The 21,315-nt window shown below is 44.3% G+C and overlaps 1 protein-coding gene across 1 annotated transcript in view; it reads left to right on the forward strand.

Moving 5' to 3' along the window:
* The first annotated feature begins 74 nt into the window (after positions 1-74).
* Fbn1 (fibrillin 1) overlaps positions 75-21,315 on the forward strand; it is a 232,064-nt gene continuing 210,823 nt past the window's right edge. The window contains exons 1-2 of the mRNA XM_021261460.2: positions 75-186; positions 596-895. Coding sequence (XP_021117119.1) covers positions 729-895 — 167 coding nt within the window. The 5' untranslated portion in view covers positions 75-186; positions 596-728. The remainder of the gene's footprint in view (positions 187-595; positions 896-21,315) is intronic.

A 21,315-nucleotide genomic window follows, 5' to 3' on the forward strand; every position in this document is an offset into this window, starting at 1 on the left:
TCTTTTTTTTAAAAAAAGTATTTCTCTCGCGAGAAGGCGCCGCGCGGACGATACTTGAAGAGGTGGGGCGGGAGGGGGCGCGGAGCCGGGCAGACAGCGGTGCCGCGCGCGACGGCGTCCAGGACCGCGGGGCGCGCAGTGCCGGGTCGAGACCGCCGGGGCCGGGGTCGCAGCGCCGCCTGCCCTGTGGGTCCGCGGGCTGGGGCCGGGGCCGGGACCGGGGCCGGGGTCGGGGCCGGGGGCGGGCCGGGCCTGGCTGACAGCTCTGCGGCGGGTCGGGCCGGGCGGGCTCGGCGGGCGCGCACGGCACGGGCTGGGCGCTCAGGGCGCGACGCGCGCAATCGGTGCCCTCTAAAGCCACCCGGGCGCGATCGCGCTGGCGGAGGACCGCGGGGACCGGGTTCTGGGTGCGGGCTCCGCGGCCGGCTCGGGGGCGGAGGGGTAGCCGGAGCTCTGCGGCCAGCTGAGGACCCGCAGTCTCCACTCGCCAAGTAACTGCGCCACGAGCAGGCGGCGCGCGGGCTCGGACCGGGGACCCGGGCTCAGCATCCCGGCGTCTGAAAGTCGCCCCCCGCGGGATCTGTGTCTCTTGCAGCTGGCAGGGGCCACCTGAAGCGGGAGCAGCCCGGCCCGGGACGCGAGGACAGCGGGACAGCGGGACAGCGGCGCGGTGCGCTCCGGGCGCCTTGGGCGCGGCGACAGGCGGCGAGGCGCGGCCGCTCGGCATCATGCGGCGGGGGGCGCTGCTGGAGGTCGCCCTGGGATTTACCGTGCTCCTCGCGTCCTACACGAGCTACGGCGCGGACGCCAACTCGGAGGCGGCTGGGAACGTGAAGGAGACCCGAGCCAGCCGGGCCAAGAGGAGAGGGGGCGGCGGACACGACGCGCTGAAGGGGTAAGGGACCAGCGAGCGGGTCGCCGCCCTCGGCGTGGGGCTCCCCTCCCCCTTCCGGGCTAGGATCTGGAGTCACTGGCGGGACTCTCCGCCCTGAAGGGACCCTTGGCAAGGCCTCCCACGGTCACCTTGGTGGTGCCCGGCTGCTGAGCCTTCGCCTCCTTGGGCAAAGCCACATCGCTCCTGACCCGAGGGATTCCTGCCCCAGGGGAGGGGTCCTGCGGAAAAGGAATCTTGGGCCATTGTGGAGGCCGATTTGGGGAGGCGGAAAAAGGTTCCTGGAGTTTGGAAAAGGGGAGGAGCTGGGCCCGAGAGTGGAGAAGCCTGCGTTTTCTGCCCCTAGCAGTGCCGGCTGCACTTAGAGGAAAGTGCTTTCCCTCTGGCCGTCTTTGTAAGGAATCCAGGCACGGAAAAGATCCCAGTGACAGATGGGAGGATGTCCACGGTTCCTAGCTGGCCTTCCTGTAGATGATGCTTTTGAAAATCCGGGACGGAGTTTTCTGGGCTACACCCCTTCCCGATGTCTACCCTGGAGCAGAGCAGGACAAGGGATTCCGAGAACGTGCTTGGCTTCTGTGAGGTCTCCATGTCACCGCGCAGGGCTGTCCCTGGCCAGCCTCTCCTGACTGACCACGGGACTGCCTTGCCCTGGTTACCGAAGATGTTTCCACAGGAAAGATTGAAACTAGGCGGGTTGGTGCAGTTAAGCAGTGAGTTTCTCCAGTAAAGAACAGTGGGAATACACTCCCCGTACGACTTTTCAGATTGAAAGTCTGCGGTTAAGCTCAAACCTCCAGAGACACAGGAGAATTGACCCTAGATGACCCTTTTTCTCCTGCGGGAGAAGCCAGTTAAATGAGCCTGGACAGTAAATGACAAGGATTTTCTACTAAACTCTTACAATTCTCACTGTCACTCTTTCCCTGAGTAGTCTGTGGCTTGATTGTGTGGCCCTGGGTGACCAAGTGAAGGTGTTCACTTGATGCCCTCTTTTCGTATGGGCAGTTGTAATTGTGATACATGCTGAAATTTGTGTTTTTAGGGTTCGAGCACCAGAGGGAAAAGTGCAGCACAGGGAACAGGCCAGTTTCTGAGTCCTTGTGTGAGCTCAAGAGAGACTAGATGATCGGTCTAGCTAAGCACTTAGGCTGTGGGAAAATACGTGTGATTTTCTGACCCCCGAAGAAGGTTATGATGAGTTCGGTCCCATCTCGGTATTTGTGGAAAACAAACCCAGGATGAAACCCGCTTCCCTTGGTCAGGCGACAGATATTTGTGCCCTGCGTGGGAGGCACATGGCAAGTCCAACAAATGGGCTGCAGCTCCGGTTTTCTCAGCTTCTCAAGAGAACTTCATGCACTGCACCGTTTTTCCTTCAGAAATGAATTTCTACTGTATGGAGTCATCTTACTACCTCTTCTTGGTGGTGTTGCTCCCAGGGGTAAACACGGAGAGAGGAAGGTGTTAACTCTGTGGGTGACAGCCAGGGAGACCTCAGGTCTGGCCAGACATCTGTCTCCTCCTCTCCCAGGGCTGTCACCACTCTGTGTCCCTTGGGAGGCCGGACCCCTGGAAGACAGATGCTGAGCTTTCCATTACTGCCGCCCAGGATGCTTCGCTTTCACTCACACCAGCAATTATTTGTGTGGGTTTTACATTTTTTTATGGTTTTAGAGAATCGCCATTTCTCGTGGTATTTGATCACTAACAGAATGTGTCCTATTCCAAAGTGTTTATAAAGCTGTCCTAAAAAGTAGTATACATAGAATAGCTCATTATGAGTGTTTCAAATCCTCACGTTACCTATAAGGTTATTGATCTCGATTTGGGGATTAATAATTTAAAAGGATAATAGTTATTTCCCTTCTACCTTTCAGATTGTTTTCTTCTGTAATTTTTCTAGAAATATTCTAGGCATGTATGTGCACACATAAATGTTTATATGCATACACATAGTCATATCCACATATTTGTCTCTTTTAATACATGGAATATACTGTATGTAGTGTTCTGAGCCTTGTTCCCTTTTCATATACCTTTGGTGCACTTACCTATTAATGCGTATTGTTCAACCTCATTTTTTTTTTGTATATAGCATCCCATAATGTGGATGGAATAGTCCCCTAACAATGGCTCTTTAGATGATATGAAGTATCTTGCTGTTCCCAACACCCTTCTGTGTAATTATACAAGTTGATGTGTGGTATAAAGTAATCAAAGCAGACATGCTGGACCAAGGGTTTTCCTGTGGATTTCAAACAAGCACTGATCTGATGTTAAACTTGAATTGCACTAGAAATTTATTCTCTCTACTTACTGCCGTTACAGTCTCACATGAATGAGTCTTTTAACTGTGGCCTGCTGTGTAAATCATCAGGAAAAGCAGCTATGTAGTATTACGTTTTTCCAGTTAGTGCTTGCAATTTCTGTTTTTGCTCATTAAATTATTATCCGCTTCCAAACTAACCCCTGTGACTGCAGGAAAACCTGTTTGCCATTTTGATGGCAAGGTGTGGTTTATGAGGTGACAGTGATTTGTAACCCTGGGGCCTGTCTGATGTGAAGTTGGTGGCAGCCACCGTCAGCACCTCACTAATAGTTCCTGGAGCTAAGGGTGCTCTAAGCACATCAGTGTCTGACTCCTTGGCGAAAGGCCCCGAGACTTCAGGGTTCTTCCCCCCTGCTGTGGCAGGTGACTGCAGACCTCCCTGGCTCCTCCTCGGCAGGTCTGTGCGTGTCTCCTGCACCTGGCTCTCCACCTCCTTCCCCTCCCCGGGTGGCACCTTGCATTTCTTCCCATCCTGCTGCAGGTGTTTCTTTCTTCTTCTTTTCATCCCCTCCCCAGGGGCAGTAGAAGTTGCTCCACAGTGGAAATTTAAGCATCCTCAAGTTTCTTCCCAGCTTTTGCTGTGTTTTCTTAAATTGCCAATTTCTGCTTTGACAGGAAATCATTTTTTTTCTTAATGGAGTGAGTGTGGTCCTCATTCACTCTGCAAAAACTGTGTTTTTCTCTATTTTCAAGTGAGAATTTTGCAAGTTTCCAAAATATTTTCAAATAGTAAAGTGTACAGTCATTTTCCTTCACCTGGGATTGCTTAACATGGGTGAAATAACTTTCTGAGAAAAAATAAAAGCCTAGCTCTGTATTTCAGTTCACAAGAATTTTTCTCAGCTACATTTTAAACTTCTGTGATGAGGCAAAAGTGTGTTAGACAGTCGAGTATTTTACACACACATACACACACACACACACACACACACACGCACAGGCCCAGAGCAAATATACAAGCGTAGCATTGGTTATGATTGCCTTATTCCTTTAGCTCCCAAATAAGGAAGTATTGCAGTTTCATGTCAAAGGGAAACATTGCTTTCAGTGGATCTCCTTTTCCCAAATCTCTAGTAATCCGGACGGAGCCTTCGGTTCTTGTTCCCGGTTTATAGGTATACGAGATATGTTGTGTTTCTCAGTTTGCCCCCTTCTGCCTGATCCCTTCTGGTCTTTGTTTATTTATTTGCTTTTTTCCAGAGGTCTCGTTACCATTTAAATACACATGGAACAGTTCATACACAGGGTAGATTATGTGATGGCAGACTCCCAGGGATTAATTACACAGAAGCCTGTTATTAAAATAAAGAACTTTAACAGGGAACACAGAAAAAGTCCTGTAGACTTTACAAAGTGCATTTGACTGTACAAAGAGGACTTTTAAGACTTCATCTGAAGTCAGATGGGCTAATAATTAAATATGGGGAAAGACTCCTGCTGTGGTGTGGTTTGTCTTTACGTTGATTGAAAAGAGTAAGCTAAAATATTGGGACACACTATTTTAAAAGGCTATTTTTACATAGAACATTTCAGTAATTCCACATTTTAAACAAAAAAGGTAGAAATAAAATATTTATGTGACTCATTTTGTAATGCTTGGGAGAGAGTGCTTACAGAAATGCGCATTTTGTTAGTAACACAAACTAATTAAAACACACATCAACTTTCAGTGAAATGAAATGAAACCCAAAGGAAACAGAAGTACAGACATCTCTTCAAACATAGTTGGAGTTTTAAAGAATGTAGTCATGTTTCTTTGTCATCGTCCTGCAGTATTATTCGATGACCCAAGCAAAATACCACTCAAATCGTTAGAGTATTCATACAGTAAGCCATATAACTTACTAATTAACTTGGGAATGTTAGCTTTAAAGCTTTCAATGGGAATGTTTTCTTGAAAGAAACTAGTTTAACATTTTTTGGGGGGGTTAGAAACTAACCCAGCAACTGAGCCTACTCTTAATTTTTTTTTTTTTTATTGTGAAATTCTTTTCAAAAGCTGAAATCGGTAATATATCAGGCTTGGGTTATATGGTGGTTACATGGTGGATATAAATTTAGTGTTTCACAATTGTTCACCTTGATTTTTTTTTTTTGGTACTGGGGATCAAACTCGGATCCTTGCGCTTGCACAGCAGGCGCCGAAACCACTGAGCTAAATCCCCGGCCCTTCACCTTGATTTTTGCAGTAGATTGTAAAATAGTCAAAGGCCAGAGTCCTGTCATCAGCATTGTCCCACTAACTTATCACCCAGTGGGGTTTCAGAGTTCATGCATTCAGTGCACCTTGTGGAATAGCAGAATTGGAGCCCATCTCTTTTAGGTCCTAACAGTTAATAGAGTTGAGATTCAGGAACCAGGAATCAACAACAGCAAGGCATGTAGTCTAGTATTAGTAAAAGTAAATATGGATGTTCCTAGACTTAAAGTGGGTTACATCTCTGTAAATGCTGCAAGGCATTTCCAAAAAGTTTATTTCCTAGCCTGGGAAAAGATCAAAATTGAATATTTGCTGTGCAGTTTCTACTGAATATGTATTATTTTCATATCATCATGACAAAGTTAAAAAAGTGTAAATCCAACCAAACCACTATGAGTCGGGACCCTCCATAATAATACTTGGAAGTATAGCAGGGAACACTTAGATGACATGTACGTGCCAGACACTATCGTAAATGCATGCTGCCATGTGATAATTAATTTAATATGGCTCTCTGGGGAGGTCTTTTTTATTAATTTCCTTTTACAGATAATGGGAGCTGAGGTATGCAGAGGTTATGTTCTCAAGACACAGTCTTAATAGTAATTTTCTTTCTCCATTAATTTTAGTTATGGTTTTGGTTTCTCATTCCACTGGACCAAAACATGGAACTCAGATATTAGTAAAATTCCACTTAAAATTCCTAATATTCTTTCATGCTAAGGTGAGGATCCTTAATTAATCATAGTGTTATGGAGTCAAATAAGAAATGTTTTCTACCATTTCTGCAAAGTGAAATATGGAAACATTATAGAGTTCAGAGGTGGGGGAAGGGTTCTGGGGGGCAGATATATTTTATATATATATATATATATTTTTTTTTTTTTTTGGTACCAGGGATCGAACTCGGTCCTTCCTCTTGTGAGGCAGGCGGTAGAACCATTGAGCTAAATCGCCGGCCCCTTGATATATTATATTTTAATGTTGTGCCTTGTGTTTTCCTTGAGAGTGGTAGGTAACTGTTGTGGGCATCTTCCTCCTATGATGTCTGGGGTTCAGAGATGGACTTGTTGGTTATTTTATCATCCAGAATCTCTTACTCTTTTGTGTACTACACAGTAAATTTCTCTCAGGATAGACGTGCACAAGGAATCTCTCTTTTCAAGGAAACTGATATTTATCTTGGTGCTATGTTCTCTTCCTGGTAAAGATGAGTTATTTGATTCTTTCTGTTTACTTTGATTGCCTATAAACTCAGTCAATTTACTTACATTAAATTGCTGCAGTAATGGTTAAAAAATAGCAAGCTTTGCTGTATCATTCATGATTACACTTTACATACATCAGTTCTTTAGGGGGCAGATTAAACTTTTTGCCTGTCTAACAGGAAGAAACAGAGGGGTTTGGAGTTTCAGTGATTACTCCAGGAACATAACAATGTTGGAACATCTGGCTTCAGAGTCAGACTTCTTAGTATTTGCTGCTCTTCCATTCTGATAAACCTTATAGCTGGTACATGTCCTTCTTCCATACCTTTGATGGTTCCGTGTCCTCTGAATCCCCTCTGCCTCGGCTGCAGGGCGGACCCAGTATTTGTTGAAGGCAGATGCTCTCTCTGGCCAGGGGAAGCTCAGCGGTGGGAGTGGGGTTGGAAAAGATTCCACAGTGGATGTCTTCCGGTTGGCAAACTGTAGATCTCATCAGCTGGTTTGGGAAATTTAAGCTGTGTGCTATCTCTGGCTGCTTGTGCCGTCCAGCAGTAGGGGAAGTAGTGACAGAAACAGCATGGGTGCAAAACTGAAATGTTTGCCATTTAGCCCTTTACAGAAAGTTTTCCAGCCTCTGATCACTGCGATAAAGGGTGACTGTCTGCTAGGACTGAGAGTTTCTTGAAGGCAGAAATTTTGTTCATTTTATTTATTTCTCAGAATCCCTGGGAACTGGGCATGTCGTGGGTGGTCAATAGATAAAAATTTTCATGGTCAGAGTCTGACCAACTTGGGTTGACTGATTGACTAGGTAAGGTCAATTATGTAAACTAGAGGTTGAAGTAAGTGTGGGAGAGAAAGGAGAACTCTGAGTGAAAAAGGCATAAAGGGAGCCACGAATAGTGGCACAGGTCTTTAATCCCAGCACTCTGAGAGGCTGAGGCAGGAGGATTGCAAGTCTAAGCCCAGTCTGGATAGTATGGCACCTTAGTGAGACGCTGTCTCAAAGTAAAATAAAAAATAAATTTAAAAAGGAGCTGAAGGGGTTGCTCAGTGTGAAGGCCCTTGGTTCAATGACCAGTAGAGGAAGAAAGGAAGGAAGGAAGGAAGGAGGGAGGGAGGGAGGGACTAAGAGTCTCATGTATTCAGAGGTGGGACTTTTGAAACTGATTGGATCATGAGGGTGCTACTCTCACCAGTGGCCTAGTCCGTTCATGAGTTCATAGCTCACTGTGCTGTTAGGAGGTGAGACACGGTTGGAAGTGGTGGCCCCTGTGGGTGAGACCTGGGCCAGGTGCACTCTTGTCCCTGGCTCCTCCCTTCTCTCTCTGCTTCGTAGCTGCTGTGGGGTGAGCAGCTGTCCTCCACCAGGCCCTTCCACCAGGTAATTCGTGCCTTGGAGCAGCTGGCCATGGACTGAATCCTCTGAAGACCACAATAAACCTTTTCTCCTTTAATTGCAGATGTCAGGTACTTTGCCCCAGCAACAGTAAAGTGATGAACATATACAACCTTTCCTACTTGAAAGGCAAGGATGGGGAATTGTTAGAGGGTTCCAAGTTGGGAATATGATCAGATCTTTGACACTGTGGCAGTGGTGTGCATGTTGAGTGACTAGAGACCGTACGATTTGGGAGGCAAATATGGGGTGACAGGGCGAGGGGATGCTGGTCTGAGCAAGATGAGGGGCTCAGCAGCAACGCAGGCAGCTCTTGACCAGCTGGTTAAAAGACTGAGGGGAGGAGGTGCCCAGAGTGCTTTGGTCTGCATGCACGTTAACACCTGTGATGCACAAGGACCACAGAGCACCCTTCATGAGAAAGCAAAGGCCAGCGAGGCTGTTCTGGAAGGAAGGAAGACTCCCTACTGCAGTCGAAGAAGCCATTGTGACTTGTGTTTTGCTTTTCTTACAGCCTGTACCAGCTTACCCCATACAATCATTTTTTTTTTTTCTCACGAATCTGCAGGTCAGGGCTTCCGACAAGGACCAGGGCCTGTAAGGTGTAGCATGGTCCTCCATGCGTGTTTACTGTGGTGTCGTTGCTCTAAGTGCTCAGATGCGGATGTGGATTCAGAGCCTCTTGTCTGGCCCGAGGTGGGGTGGACTTCCAGCTCTGAAGCTGTTTCTCCTGCAGTCTCCTTCCAGGGCTCTGCCCCTGGGCATGGAGCCATGGAGTGTTTTCCGCATGGGAGGCTGAGCCCCAGATGCTGTGGCCAGATCTTGGTCACTGACTGCCGGCTGCCCGGGTCGCCAGGCAGGGACCAAGTTGCCCTCTTTGGCCGTGAGGAGCAGCGTGTGTCTGCAGGGCCAACACAAGAAGTGTGGGGCACAGGAGACAGGGTTCTCTGAGAAGAGAATCAGATATGTAAGCTTTCATTCCGAGTTCTGACCTGATCTGGCTAATGGGCTTAGTTCCTTCTCCACAGTTGTGATTTGCTGCTATGACTTCAGAATGAACAATGTTGGACTTGTATTAAGGACCCTGTGCTTAGTCTGTATCCATAATTCCTCATTTAAAGAACTCACAGCCACCAGGTGTAAGATGATAGTTCCTAATAAACTGGTACACTTTATTTGAGTATAAGAATTATAAAACTCCTTTTTTCCCTTAGCTGTTAAGCATCTCAGTGACAAATTTAATGCACAATCACTCTGACTTATTAATTTAGGTGTTTGTATATTTTATTTTCTTTCTATAAGGAATTTTACCTTCAGTTTATATTCACAGCCTCTATTTTATATGTCTGTTGGTGTAACCCAATTTTTTTTAGAATCATTGTTTATATATAATAACCAAAAATAGGTATGTGATTGACAGTAGAATTAATGTAGTAGAAAAGCTGAGCTCTATTATTTTTGTCACAAGTGGAGCAACCACGTTGTTCCTAGAACAAAACTGGATCAGGCCCTATGGTCCAATTTGAATGGTGGATAGCCTATTCTAGATCAAATCTTACTTTTCAGTTTCTTGTGACTTTACAACTTTCTCAACATCAGTGGCTTTTTAAAATTTTTTTGGTTATAGTTACGACAATGCCTATTTGTTCAGCTCCCTCAGAGTGGCAGGGAGAAAGGAAAAGTCCCCATCTCTGCCATTCCCAGCAGAGATGTATTCCAGACAGCAGTCAGTGTGGAGTGGGACAACTGCTCTGACAGAAAAGTGATTGAGTCAGTGTTTGGAAGGGTTGTGAATTCCTAGACTATCAGTCATACTTACATTCAAGTATATGTATCCAAACACATTGAAGTCCAAATATAGTACAACCGTTTTACGAAGTTGGTGTCAGGAGACAGGATTTATGTCAGCCCTATGGATACATTGTCTGCTGTTGAATTTCATGGATTTGAACTGAAGTATAATATCTCTGTTAATAAAAAGAATGCATTCTAGACACAGGGCTTTGTTTTATTTTTTAAAATTGTTTTTCTTCTTCCGCATCTTTGCCTTTTCTTTTTCTTCCTCATCATCTCATCCTTTCCTTCTTCCTTTTAAAGGTAACATCATAACCTGAGCTACAGATTAAACAGGGAGATAGGTATATCAAGAAAGAGTTGAAACATTGAAAAAAAAAATAAATCCTGAGTAAAATGCAAAATGTTTACCTAGAATTCTTGGGGTCTTCAAAAAGGAAAACAGTGGTAAGGCTTTTGTTAGGGGAGTGAAGAGTGAAGTTTGGTCGGCCATGGCCAGGCTGGACAGAGCAGGTGCTGTTGCTCCCAGGAGACCTGCGGCCTTCAGATTCTGTTCTGGGGACTGAGAGCTTTTGGAGTAGAGCCAAACCATGACAAAAACACAGATGCCTGGATACCAGGAAAGGTTCCACAAAGCCATTGAGAGGAATGCAGTGAGGAGCAGGCCCATGTGCACCTCTGTGTGTGGAACCATGTGACGTTTGGTGACCCTTCTGCCACGAGTCATGGTTCTTATCTGCAGCTGCCCCTGTCCTTCCATCGCTCACTTATAAGATGGTGTTGTCAGACCCTAACTGATCTGTACCTTAGACGAATCCCTTTTAAAGGCTCTTCTCACTGCTACTTTTTTTTTTTTTTCAAATGAAACCATGGCTCAGATCTTCCATAGTCAGACATTTATCTTTACAAAAATATTACAAATGAGAGACAGATGGAACAGATTTCAGAAATTTATAGATGCTGAAACTATGACCCAGAGAGGACCCACTAAAAAGTGCTCATGGTGCTCATTTTCTTCTCTACCTTGTGAATAGGACGTGAATAGGAACGCAGAGTCACGTGGTGGCTGGGGCAGTAGATGGAGCCTCTTGGTGCTCGTACCCTAGAGAAGTGATTGGTGTCTGCACGCTCCCCACTGCATTTGACATAGGCCTTCTACCACTTGTAGACCTGGATGCTTCTCTTATCTCCTTGTGGCCCAGACGGTGTGATCGATCACTCGGAGGTCAGCCCTGGGAGGAGGACCACTGTCAGTAGGGTTTGGATCCACAGTGCAGCCTTGCTGTCTCTCAGTGGAAGCTTCCAACGTAGGTGGCATGGGGTGGGGCTGCAGTGAGGGCCACTGAGTGGCAAAAGAGCACCAGGCATCTTCTCTGGGGGCCTGAGGATGTAGCCAGCTCACTCCTCTCCACTTCCTACATTTCTAATGGGCAAATCAGCAGCTGTTTTGGGGTGGCCCATGGCAATTCTGGTTCTGTGGGTAAGCTGTCTCTTCCTTAGTACTTGCTGACTGCGTTATCCATACTACTAATTTATACATTTAAGATGGAAACCATTTCCTAAATTCTTGATGTTTGTTCTACATCATCTTCCCCAGTAATCTTGTAGAATGTCTACTGGATCCCAGCGAGAGCTATTCATTGAACACAAGCTGTGTTTAAATTGGACTGAATACTTAAATCTCAGAATGAACACCCTGTCTCAAGTCTGTTGATATTACTTTCTCCTTTCCAGTGATTGTAGGCAGAACTTCCCCTTAGGATATCGTTTCCTCTCCTGATGGGGTCAGCGTCAGAGGGATGTGGACAAACGAGGAAGGACTTGATGTACAGCCTTCATATTGACAGATAAGTTTTAACCCTTCAGAGACAGCTGCTGCTTCACACCCCCTTAGGCGCTGACCTCAAGTTTGCAGATTTTATATCCCATTACCACCCTGTGAGCTCTGCACTCCCCGGGGCCACATAGTTGATGTTTTAGCTGGAATCTGAGAAAGTGTCTGAACATTTCCTGAAGAGTTGGCTAGGAGCGATTTGGCAGTGCAGTCATAAAAGCCCAGAGCTAGCAGCTGGGGTCTATGCTGTAATTACCTCATACTGTTTCCTATTTGAGCCTGGTTGTGGGTAATGAGATAGAGTGGTATTGCTTGTGGGACTATGTTTAAAGGACTGAGGGGTCATTTTCAATGAATGCTAATAACCTCTGGGCAGGGAGGTTTGGAAGTATGGAGTTAGACATGCCTGGGGTCAAATCCTGGCTCCGCCACCTACTAGGAACAAACCTCAGACCAGTGCCCTGACCTCTCTGTCCCAGGCTTATTCACCTGCGCACAGCATGTGGCACACACCTCTCTGTGTTGTTCTAAGCTCAATGAGAGAGTGCATTTCAGGTTCCTAGTAAAATGCCTGACCTGGTTAGCTGTTGTGCTGTTAGGATAAGGAGATGGAGGGCTGTAGAGTAATGCAAAAGGTGATTTTTTTTAATGGTCACAGCAAAAAGGTGAGATGATCTTTAGGATCTCCATAGCACAGACTGTGCTTTCTCATCTTGGAGCTATTCTCAGGAACATGGGAAGCCAACTTGAGCTTTATCAGAAAATTTTAAAAATGTAATTTTCATGGATATATACTTTAGTTGTGGAGATCTGGTGATGCTTAAAGATAGTGTGTGGTTAAGTTTTTATTTTTAAATTTCACCTTTCCCCAAATTGGGTTCCCATCACTGGAAAATAAGCTTACAGTTATTCCTTATTAACCTGCCCCCTCAATGCTTCTGAAAGAGCTGGCTTTTTAAATGGAGGATCTGGCATATAAGCCTCGTCTCCTTCCTGATGAAGCTTTTGCAGAAGGAATTTAGATTTTAGGGACTGGAAGGACTGGCCTGGAAATGACTCTGGCAGCAGCCCAGAGAGACCCCGAGAACCACAGCTGCTGTGTGGCCAGCTGGGCTGGTCACTCCCGACCTGCGCTGTAATTGCCGGGGTTGCAGTGAGCATTTGGTCACCATGGTGTAGACAAGATGGGCCTCGTCCTGATCGAACAGGTGAAGAAAGCACCTCCCTTTCCGGTGCACACGTCGTGGCTTGTGGGGATCTCCGGCTCCACTCCGGTGACATGCTGTGACTGCAGTGACACTCAAGTCACTGTGGCCGAAGATAGGGCCCTGCAGCTGGCTGGGCCTGAGCTATGTGCTGGTCCTGCCTGACCTAGGGACAATGGCGCCTTCTTAGATGGCCAGGTGAGGTGGAGCATGCCTGTAATCACAGCACTCTGGGAGGCTAAGGCAGGAAGATGGCAAGTTTGTGACCAGCGTGGGCAATTTAATTTGGTGAGACGGTCTCAAAATAAAAAATAAAAAGGGCTGGGGAGATAGCTCAGTGTGAAAGCCCCGGGTTCAACCCCCAGCACTGAAAACAAACAAACAAACAAAAAAGAAGTGTGGGGAGGGCAGGGGAAGGGGGGAAAAAAGAACCAAGAGAGATTATGTAAAGGTGCGCATCTCCAATGATGAATGTCATCACATTGCACACCTAAAATGCACCAATGAAGAATATAGAAAAAACCCAAAAAAGTGTGGGGAAAGGACGTGAGGTTAGGAAAATAGCGCATCCCCACCTGGGCTGAGAGCTCACTTTCTGCAGACCCAGACCCCCGCCCTCTCTTCCCTGGCTGCTCCTGGGCGGGTCACCCATGGGCTCAGGGCCGAGCTGACTCAAGCTGCACCCCAAGAAGAGCCCAAGCCCTTAGCGCTTCCTGCCTTGGACCTCCCATTACCAGCAACACAATGGTCTTTCAGTAGGAAGGGATTCTCCCTTGTTTTCCTTCCATCCTCTATTTCTCTTCAGAAATTGAAAATCTTCTGATATTTTCACTTTCTTTTGATGATTTCTGTTTTGATTTCAGTAAGAGTTGACTTTCAGAGAGATCTTAAGACTTAGAGCATCCTGGAAAGTGGGACAAACATGAGCATTGTCTTAATGTGGGCAGAACTTGGGGGGGTTCCGACCCTCCACCCACCGAGTACCAGCCCCAGTTAACTGATTGGCATCAAACTCCAAGAAGCTGTGATTGCTCCGAGTTCACTCACAGACTATCAAGACACGAGTACTTCTGATAAGGAGTGGTCTAAACATACTGGTTAGTTTTCTATCTGTCATTAAACATGTTCAGAGTACCTAATACCTCTCATCACCTTGGGGTAAATCACACCACCACCAATACAATCAAAGTTTATTTTAAAAAGCAAAAAATTTAAAAACAAACAAATACCAGGTACTTTCTGGGCTCCACTACTTTCCCAGGAGAAAAATAAACCTCAAATAAAATAGATGTTTCTTTTTTAGAGTTTTGAAACCCTTTCAGGACTTTTACAGGAATATGCACACCATCTCTTTTACTTCTCCTAAGCAATTCCAGCTTTTTCTAGATGCTGTCCAACATTTGACACAAGAGGACAGGTCTCTTTAACCTCACAACTGCCTCACGGGCACATGTACATTTGGGTTTCTCCTTGAAAGTAGGATGTGTTCTCACACATCCAGGGTCAGAAGCCATACCAGGGTTTCTTGCTGAATGATTTCCACCCTTCATTTCATATTCCCTGTGCATATGAAGTGTGAACTTTCCCTAGCTCTTATGAACCTAATACAAATCCACGTCTTTCCCTCCAACGTGTGTCTTTTGTTAATGGATGGGCTTGTTTGTCACGGAGACTTAGGAACAAGAGGCATATTGGTGAGTGTTTGCCATGCCCCAGGGACCATCCACCCCTCTGCCTGATCACTGCCTAATTATCTGCACAAGTGTGGATTAGTTGTTCTTGGGCTCCTCTCCCCTGACCCTGAACCCGGCTTACCAGCCACCAGATATGTGAGGCTCCTACAAACATGGGCTAGTTCTTGCCACTTATTTAAGATGGTGAACATCTCAGGATTGGGGTCCTTGTCCCTCTCAGGAATGTTGAGCTGCATGACAGTTGCAATTGATTCTTCAAGAGAATGAGAAAGAAGACAGGAGTGTGGTGTGGTGGCAGAAGGGGACCCTCAGGGTGGACTGGGAGTACCAGATGTGGCTGCAAAGCTGTTGGTGGTGTTTAACTTAAAAAAAAAAACACATTTAAAAAAAATCAATGCATGTTTGCAGTACATAATGATTACATATCCCATGGGGAGTTGGTCCATGTACATAACACATCTTAATTCTTTTTATGTCCTCTTCCCCTGCCATCTCTGGTGCTTAACTTTTTAGTGTGCAGAATTTTAGATATGTACAGGACTAGAGAGGGATACAGTGGTGTCCCAGCATCCACTTATCTACTCTCTTTTCCACCACACATTAGTTTGAAGTAAATCCCTGAAAAGTGCTTTCCTTTGTAGACATACCAATGTTTACCTCTAAAAGATAAGGCTTCTTTAGAAAACATGAAACAACGCCACTGTCATCTTTGAACGCCAACATTCATCTTTTAATATCATCATACGTGCTGTGAGTATTTAAATATCCCTGATGAGGTCAGACATGCTATTTATTTATTTATTTATTTTTGGTACCGGGGATCGAACTTGGGTCCTTGTGCTACATTATTTATTTATTTTCAAATTAGAAACCAAATAAAGACCATATTTTTAACCGGCTTGATATCACTTTTGCATGTTTAAAAATTATAGCTTGTCTCTCTGTCATTTTCTTCCTTGCAATTCATTTGTTGAAGAAGCGGGTCACGTCGTGGAGCACAGTGCTTCTTAAAATGCCAGTTGGCAAACTGCATGTTACCATTTGGTGACAGCACGAGAAGTTTATGCCCAGCTGGAGCTTCACTGGGTACTAAACACATATTCACTCAGTTCATGTTTTCCCAGCAAGACTTGCTGGCTGAAGGCAGCCCCAGCTCCCGCTCCTGCCTCCCTGTGGACCTGCAATATCTAGTGTGGCCAGCGTGCCTGGTCCACGAGGCAGGCTTTCCTGGTGTGGGGCTGCTCACCTTCTCAGGCTCCTGGATCTACTCATGAGTCAACTTTCTGTCAAGAAGACTTGGTAAGTTGTATGTGTCCTTTCACTAGCAGGCATATTTATACTCTCTAGCCTCTCTCTTTTTGTGACTAGCTGCCATAGACAGTCATTGCCTAAGTTATTAGGAGCAGAATAGGAATGTTCTGTTTATTTGTTAATACTGTGAAGTTTTACGTCTAGTTTTGAACCTGAATGCCAAGTTTGCAGCTCATGATGTCCTGAGTGCTGCCGGGTCTGCTTTTCTGGCCCATGACATTGAAGGTTATAGAAAATTACGGAGCATCTGACAGGAAAGATTGGCCTCTCTGAGTTGGACAGTTTTGGACAGTTCACACAAAATGAGCCCGATGTTCAAGGGGCCAGCGAGGGAAGGAAATAATTTTGCAAGGGCCCATAATTCTTCCCATGATCTCTCCTGCAAGTCAAGATGGAAATGCTCCAATGTGTTGCTTTTATTTTAAAGTAAGGAGCTTCAAGCAAGGGTGATATGAAAAGAGGGTAGGATGAACTTTTAATGTTCAGAAAGGATCTGTGTACCTTCATTTCAGCATTGCTTTCTCAGGAACGCTCATTTGATTTAAGAAATCAGACTGAATAGAGCTTTAGTGATTCTGATGAAAGGTGTTGAAAACCACTAGTCTCCCCAGTTTCCCTCATGAGCTTCATGGCCTGAAAGATTCTAAGGCCTGGTGCATTTCCGTACCCGATAGAAAACTCCCAGGCCAACTGGCAGGTGTTTGGAACAGGGGTTTAGCTTCTGCCCCTGGGTCCCTGGGTGTTGCTGTAAAGAGCCAGGAGCCTTCTAGACCCACTAGGAGGTAGGACAGATGCTGTGTCCACTGTGTGGACACCACCGCCTTCATTCCCGGCATTGTTACTGTTCCGAAGGTCTGGGCCGGCATCTAGGACCCATTCTACCTGAAACACAGATGCTGTCACCCCTTCCTCGGAGATGGAAAAGTTTCAAGAGCAGAGCGCTCGGGCCGAGAGGAAGGTCCCTGATTAGATTCAGGAAGAGCTGCTGGGCCCTGGGACTAAGTAGGATCACCAGGCCTGTGTGTGCCTGACAGCATCTCTGTCATGCTGGGAGCTTTTCAGAAATCATCTGGGTCGCCCTGGCCTTTGTGCAGCTAGCGCACTGCCTTCCTGAGCCACGTAGGAACTTTCCAGCAGACAGGATCCACAGTCAAGTGTGGCTCCCGGGTACCTGTGGTGCCAGCTCTGAGTGGACTTTGAACCGCTGACTTTTGGAGTCTTTGTATGTTCCCCACCCTTTCGCTCCAGAGACGATGAGCTTGTTAGGACCTGAAGGATCTTTCTGTCAGGAGCAGAGCAGGCCCCTCCAGGAAGGAGGCACCTCAGACATGCACGTTCCATCTACAGGATGCGCCCGGGGAGGGTTGGTTTCTACAGTGCATCTGAACACATTGCCTTTTCCCCAATACACTCTGCAGAAGCTTAGCTTTTTATTTATGTATGTTTTGGTAGACCTAGTGAAACAGCCTGCAAAAAAAATGTACAAATTAGTTTATATATAAAAAAAAGCACATTTTGTTTTAGGTGTTTATGGAAACATCTGCTAATCTCTAATCTCAAAAATCTCAAAAATCTGTAGCACTAATCTTAGAATGTTTTAGTCACAAATTCTTTTTTTTTAAAATTCATGATGTAGGACATGTTTCTACTAGATAACTTCTGAAAAAAAATTATTTCACTTCTCTGATTTTCAGTTTCCTCAGGTAAAAATGAGCACAGTAATATATTTTGGGGACAGTTCGCAGGATCATCTTGTAATTGTGAAGATATCTGAAAATTGCTATTATTTTATTTTACAGTGTGACTTCTTATGGACTAGATAAATGACTTGTATTCAAATTTAAAATATTTCTATTAAAATTATTCAGATATCTGTACTTTTAGATGTAAATACTTACAACTTTGCTCCAATTAAAAAAAAAAACACAACACTTGGCAGGTTTTAGACTCCCAGTATTGTGAAGTACTAAATTTAGTAAAATAATATGAACAGCTGTACTTTTAAAATCTAACTTTAGTCTCTTTAGAAACCTAAAATTTATCATTGATTTATTTTTCACTTTTTTGTTCTATACCAAAAATGTCCCTGTTTGAATGAAAGGGTTTGGTGGAGAAATGTTTTAAAAGATCTGTTGCCTACTGACTTCTGTGAAATAGTTAGAGCTAAAGGATTCCTGAGGCTCTGGTAGCTATGAAGTGTTTCTGGGTCCTGGGCTGGAATGGCTACAAGCTGAGTTTTTTTAGAAATAACAATTTTAGACCCAGAAGGAAGCTCCCCCACCATCATCACAAGCTCCTAGGTCAGAGAAGGTGAGCTGGTCCCAGCACCGGGAAGGAAGCTCTCCCGCTGCCATCCCAAGCTCCTAGGGTAGAGAAGCTGAGCCGGTCCCAGAACTCGGAAGGGAGCTCCCCCACTGCCATCCCAAGCTCCTAGGACAGAGAAGGTGAGCTGGTCCCAGCACCTGGAAGGAAGCTCCCCTGCCGCCATCCCAAGCTGCTAGGACAGAGAAGCTGAGCTGGTACCAGCGCCTAGAAGGACGCTCCCCTGCTGCCATCCCAAGCTCCTAGGGCAGAGAAGGTGAGCCATGTAGATGTCAGAAGCACCCCCCCACCCTCCCATGGAAATGAGAAGACATGTAAACAAGCCTCAAAAACAGACTTCTGGATCACCTACAGCAACCCCGAAGGGAAATGAGATGGAACACTCTGATACTCAATCACTTGGACTCGCTGAACTGGCAACAAAAGAGGATCTGGGAAAAATGAAATCAGAAATAATTACTCAGATAACAGCAGAGATTTTGCTCATGGTGCAAGACATGATTAATAAATCTAGAGAGGACACAGATAAAAAAAAATAGAGGATCTGAGGAACATGATGGAATCCCAACATAGGAAACAAATGGAATCCATAATACAGATGCAAACAGATTTCCAGGAGATTAAAAACTCCATCAAAAGTCTGTGCAACAGAATGAACCAATGTGAGGATAGAATTTCAGATACAGAAGAAAAGATTGCAATTAGTGAGGAGGAAAAGAAAAATTGCTTTAAAATTGTAAAGGAACACAAGAAATCAATCCAGCAGCTGCTAGATGATGCAAAGAAGAATAACATAAGACTGATTGAAATCAATGAAGAAAGAGGAGAGAGTGCAGATGACATAAAAAAACTCTTCACAGTGATGGCAGAAAACTTCCCAAGGAGGGGAAAAGAACTTGACATACAGATAAGTGAGGCATATAGGACTCCAGCTAGCCTTGATCAAAAAAAATCTACACATAGGCATATAATAGTTAGGATTCCAGAAATCCAACAGAAGAACAAAATTCTACAAGCAGTGAGAGAAAAGAAACAAATCACATACAAAGGAAAGCCCATCAGAATCACAGCAGACTTCTCAATGCAAACCCTCAAGGCAAGAAGAGCTTGGAGTGATATATTCCAAGCCCTAAAAGAAAACAGCCTCCAACCCAGATGGATGTACCCTGAAAAACTATCTTTCAAAATTGATGGAGAAATAAGATACTTTCATGATAAAGAGCACCTCAGGAACTTCATGAATATCAAACCGGCACTCCAAAAAATTTTAGACAGTACCCTAGGAAAAGACAATGAGGATCACAGCCCCAGGAAACCCAGCAGAATGAATCCATTGGGCGTGACAAATTAAACGCAAAGGGGGAGAATCCAACAAAAAGAAAAAATCATGACAAGGCTTTTAAAACTTTTAACTTCGTCTCCATAATGAGTGTATAATTCAATCTTGTTACTGTACTGATTAGTATTTTTCTGATTCTAGAGTTGCACACCTTTCCTTGTGCTGTACTGGCTATTTATCATCTTCTTATGTCTTTTTAATTGGGTTGTCTATTAAATGAGCTCTAAGAATTCTTTATATATTCTGGTCATAGGTTATATGCATTGTAAATATGGTCTGTTTAAGGACTACTTTTCATTTTAATGATGTCATTTAAAGTTCTAAATTTTGATGGAATCTCATTTATCAATTTTTTTCTTTTATACATCATGTCTTTTGTATCCTAGGTAGTTCTTGCCTACCCTGAATTCATAAACATTTTCCCTTATAATTTCTTCTTAAAGTTTTATACTTTTAGGCTTTCATATTTAGGTTCATAGATCCCTTCAAGTTATTTTTATGTATGGAAATAAAGGGTTGAGGTTAATTTTCTATATACGGATACCAGGTGTTCTAGTGCCATTTGCTGAAAACACTATCTCTTCCTCGGCTCTTGAATTGAGTTTATATTCTATAAAATACTAATGTTAAATAATCTTTCAAAACTCAGTGGACCATATATGTGTGATTCTATTTCTAGATTCTCTGTTTTATTTAAATGATCTATATGTCTTTCCTTACACCAACACTGCCTTGATTACTGTAGCTTTAGAAGAAGTCTTAAAATTAGGTACTAAACGTCTTCCAACAGTGTTTTTTTTTTAACTTTTCTAGGTCCTTTGTTCTCCTACATAACTTTTAAATTTCAGTATCCAATTCTTCATTTATAGCAAGTATACACAGACCTGAATTTTTACATATACCTTGTGTTTTCCAATCCTGCTAAATTCAAATACAAGTTCTAGGGGCTCCTAGAGACTTCTTAGTATTTTCTCTGTAGATGATCATTTCATCTACATATAAAGATTTTGCTTCTACCTTGCCAATCCTATCCTAATTGTATCATTTTATTGCCAGACTATTTTGGTTTGGACCTAGGTTTCAAATTTTAATGGACAGATGAAGAGTCAGCATATCTGCCCTTGTTCCCCACTTTAAGGAGAAAGCATTATGTCTTCTCCATTCATACAAGGTGTTCTCGCTGAAAGTATGGAGTACATGTCTTTAATCTGTTGAGAAGTTTCTGTTCTACTTCTAGTCTCCTGATAGCTTTTACCATGAAGAGCTGTAGAATTTAGTCCAATACTTTTTCTCCCAACTAGTGACAGGATCATATGGCTTTTTCCTTTCCTCTGTTAAAATGATGACTTTTGGGGGTGGATCTTCCAATGCTGAACCAACACAGCCATCCCTATAACAAAACCACTTTCTACATCCTGCCAGATCTGACTTCTAATAGTTTGTTTTGTTAAACAAATTCCTATCTCTGTTCATACTTTTTTCTTCTATTATCTTTATCCAGTTTTAGGATTAGCACAATGTTGAGTTCCTAAAATGAGGGGAGGAGTGTTCCTTCTTTTTTCTGCTTTAATTGTTTGATATAATTTATCAGTTAAAATATTTATGAGCCTGCTGTTGTCATATAGGTAGGTTTTCAAGCTAGGAATATACTTTCTTTAATAGGTGCTATTCAAATTTTATATTTCCTCCAGAGTTAGTTTCATTAATTTGCCTTCCAAGGTACTTCTTAGAAGTTGTCAAATTTATTTCAAAAAAGATTTTTGTAATATGCTTTCTATATCCTTT

The sequence above is a fragment of the Heterocephalus glaber genome, unplaced genomic scaffold, assembly GCF_053883595.1.
Source record: "Heterocephalus glaber isolate CG9 unplaced genomic scaffold, H.glaber_assembly_v1.0 deba00000122, whole genome shotgun sequence".
Taxonomy (NCBI): domain Eukaryota; kingdom Metazoa; phylum Chordata; class Mammalia; order Rodentia; family Bathyergidae; genus Heterocephalus; species Heterocephalus glaber.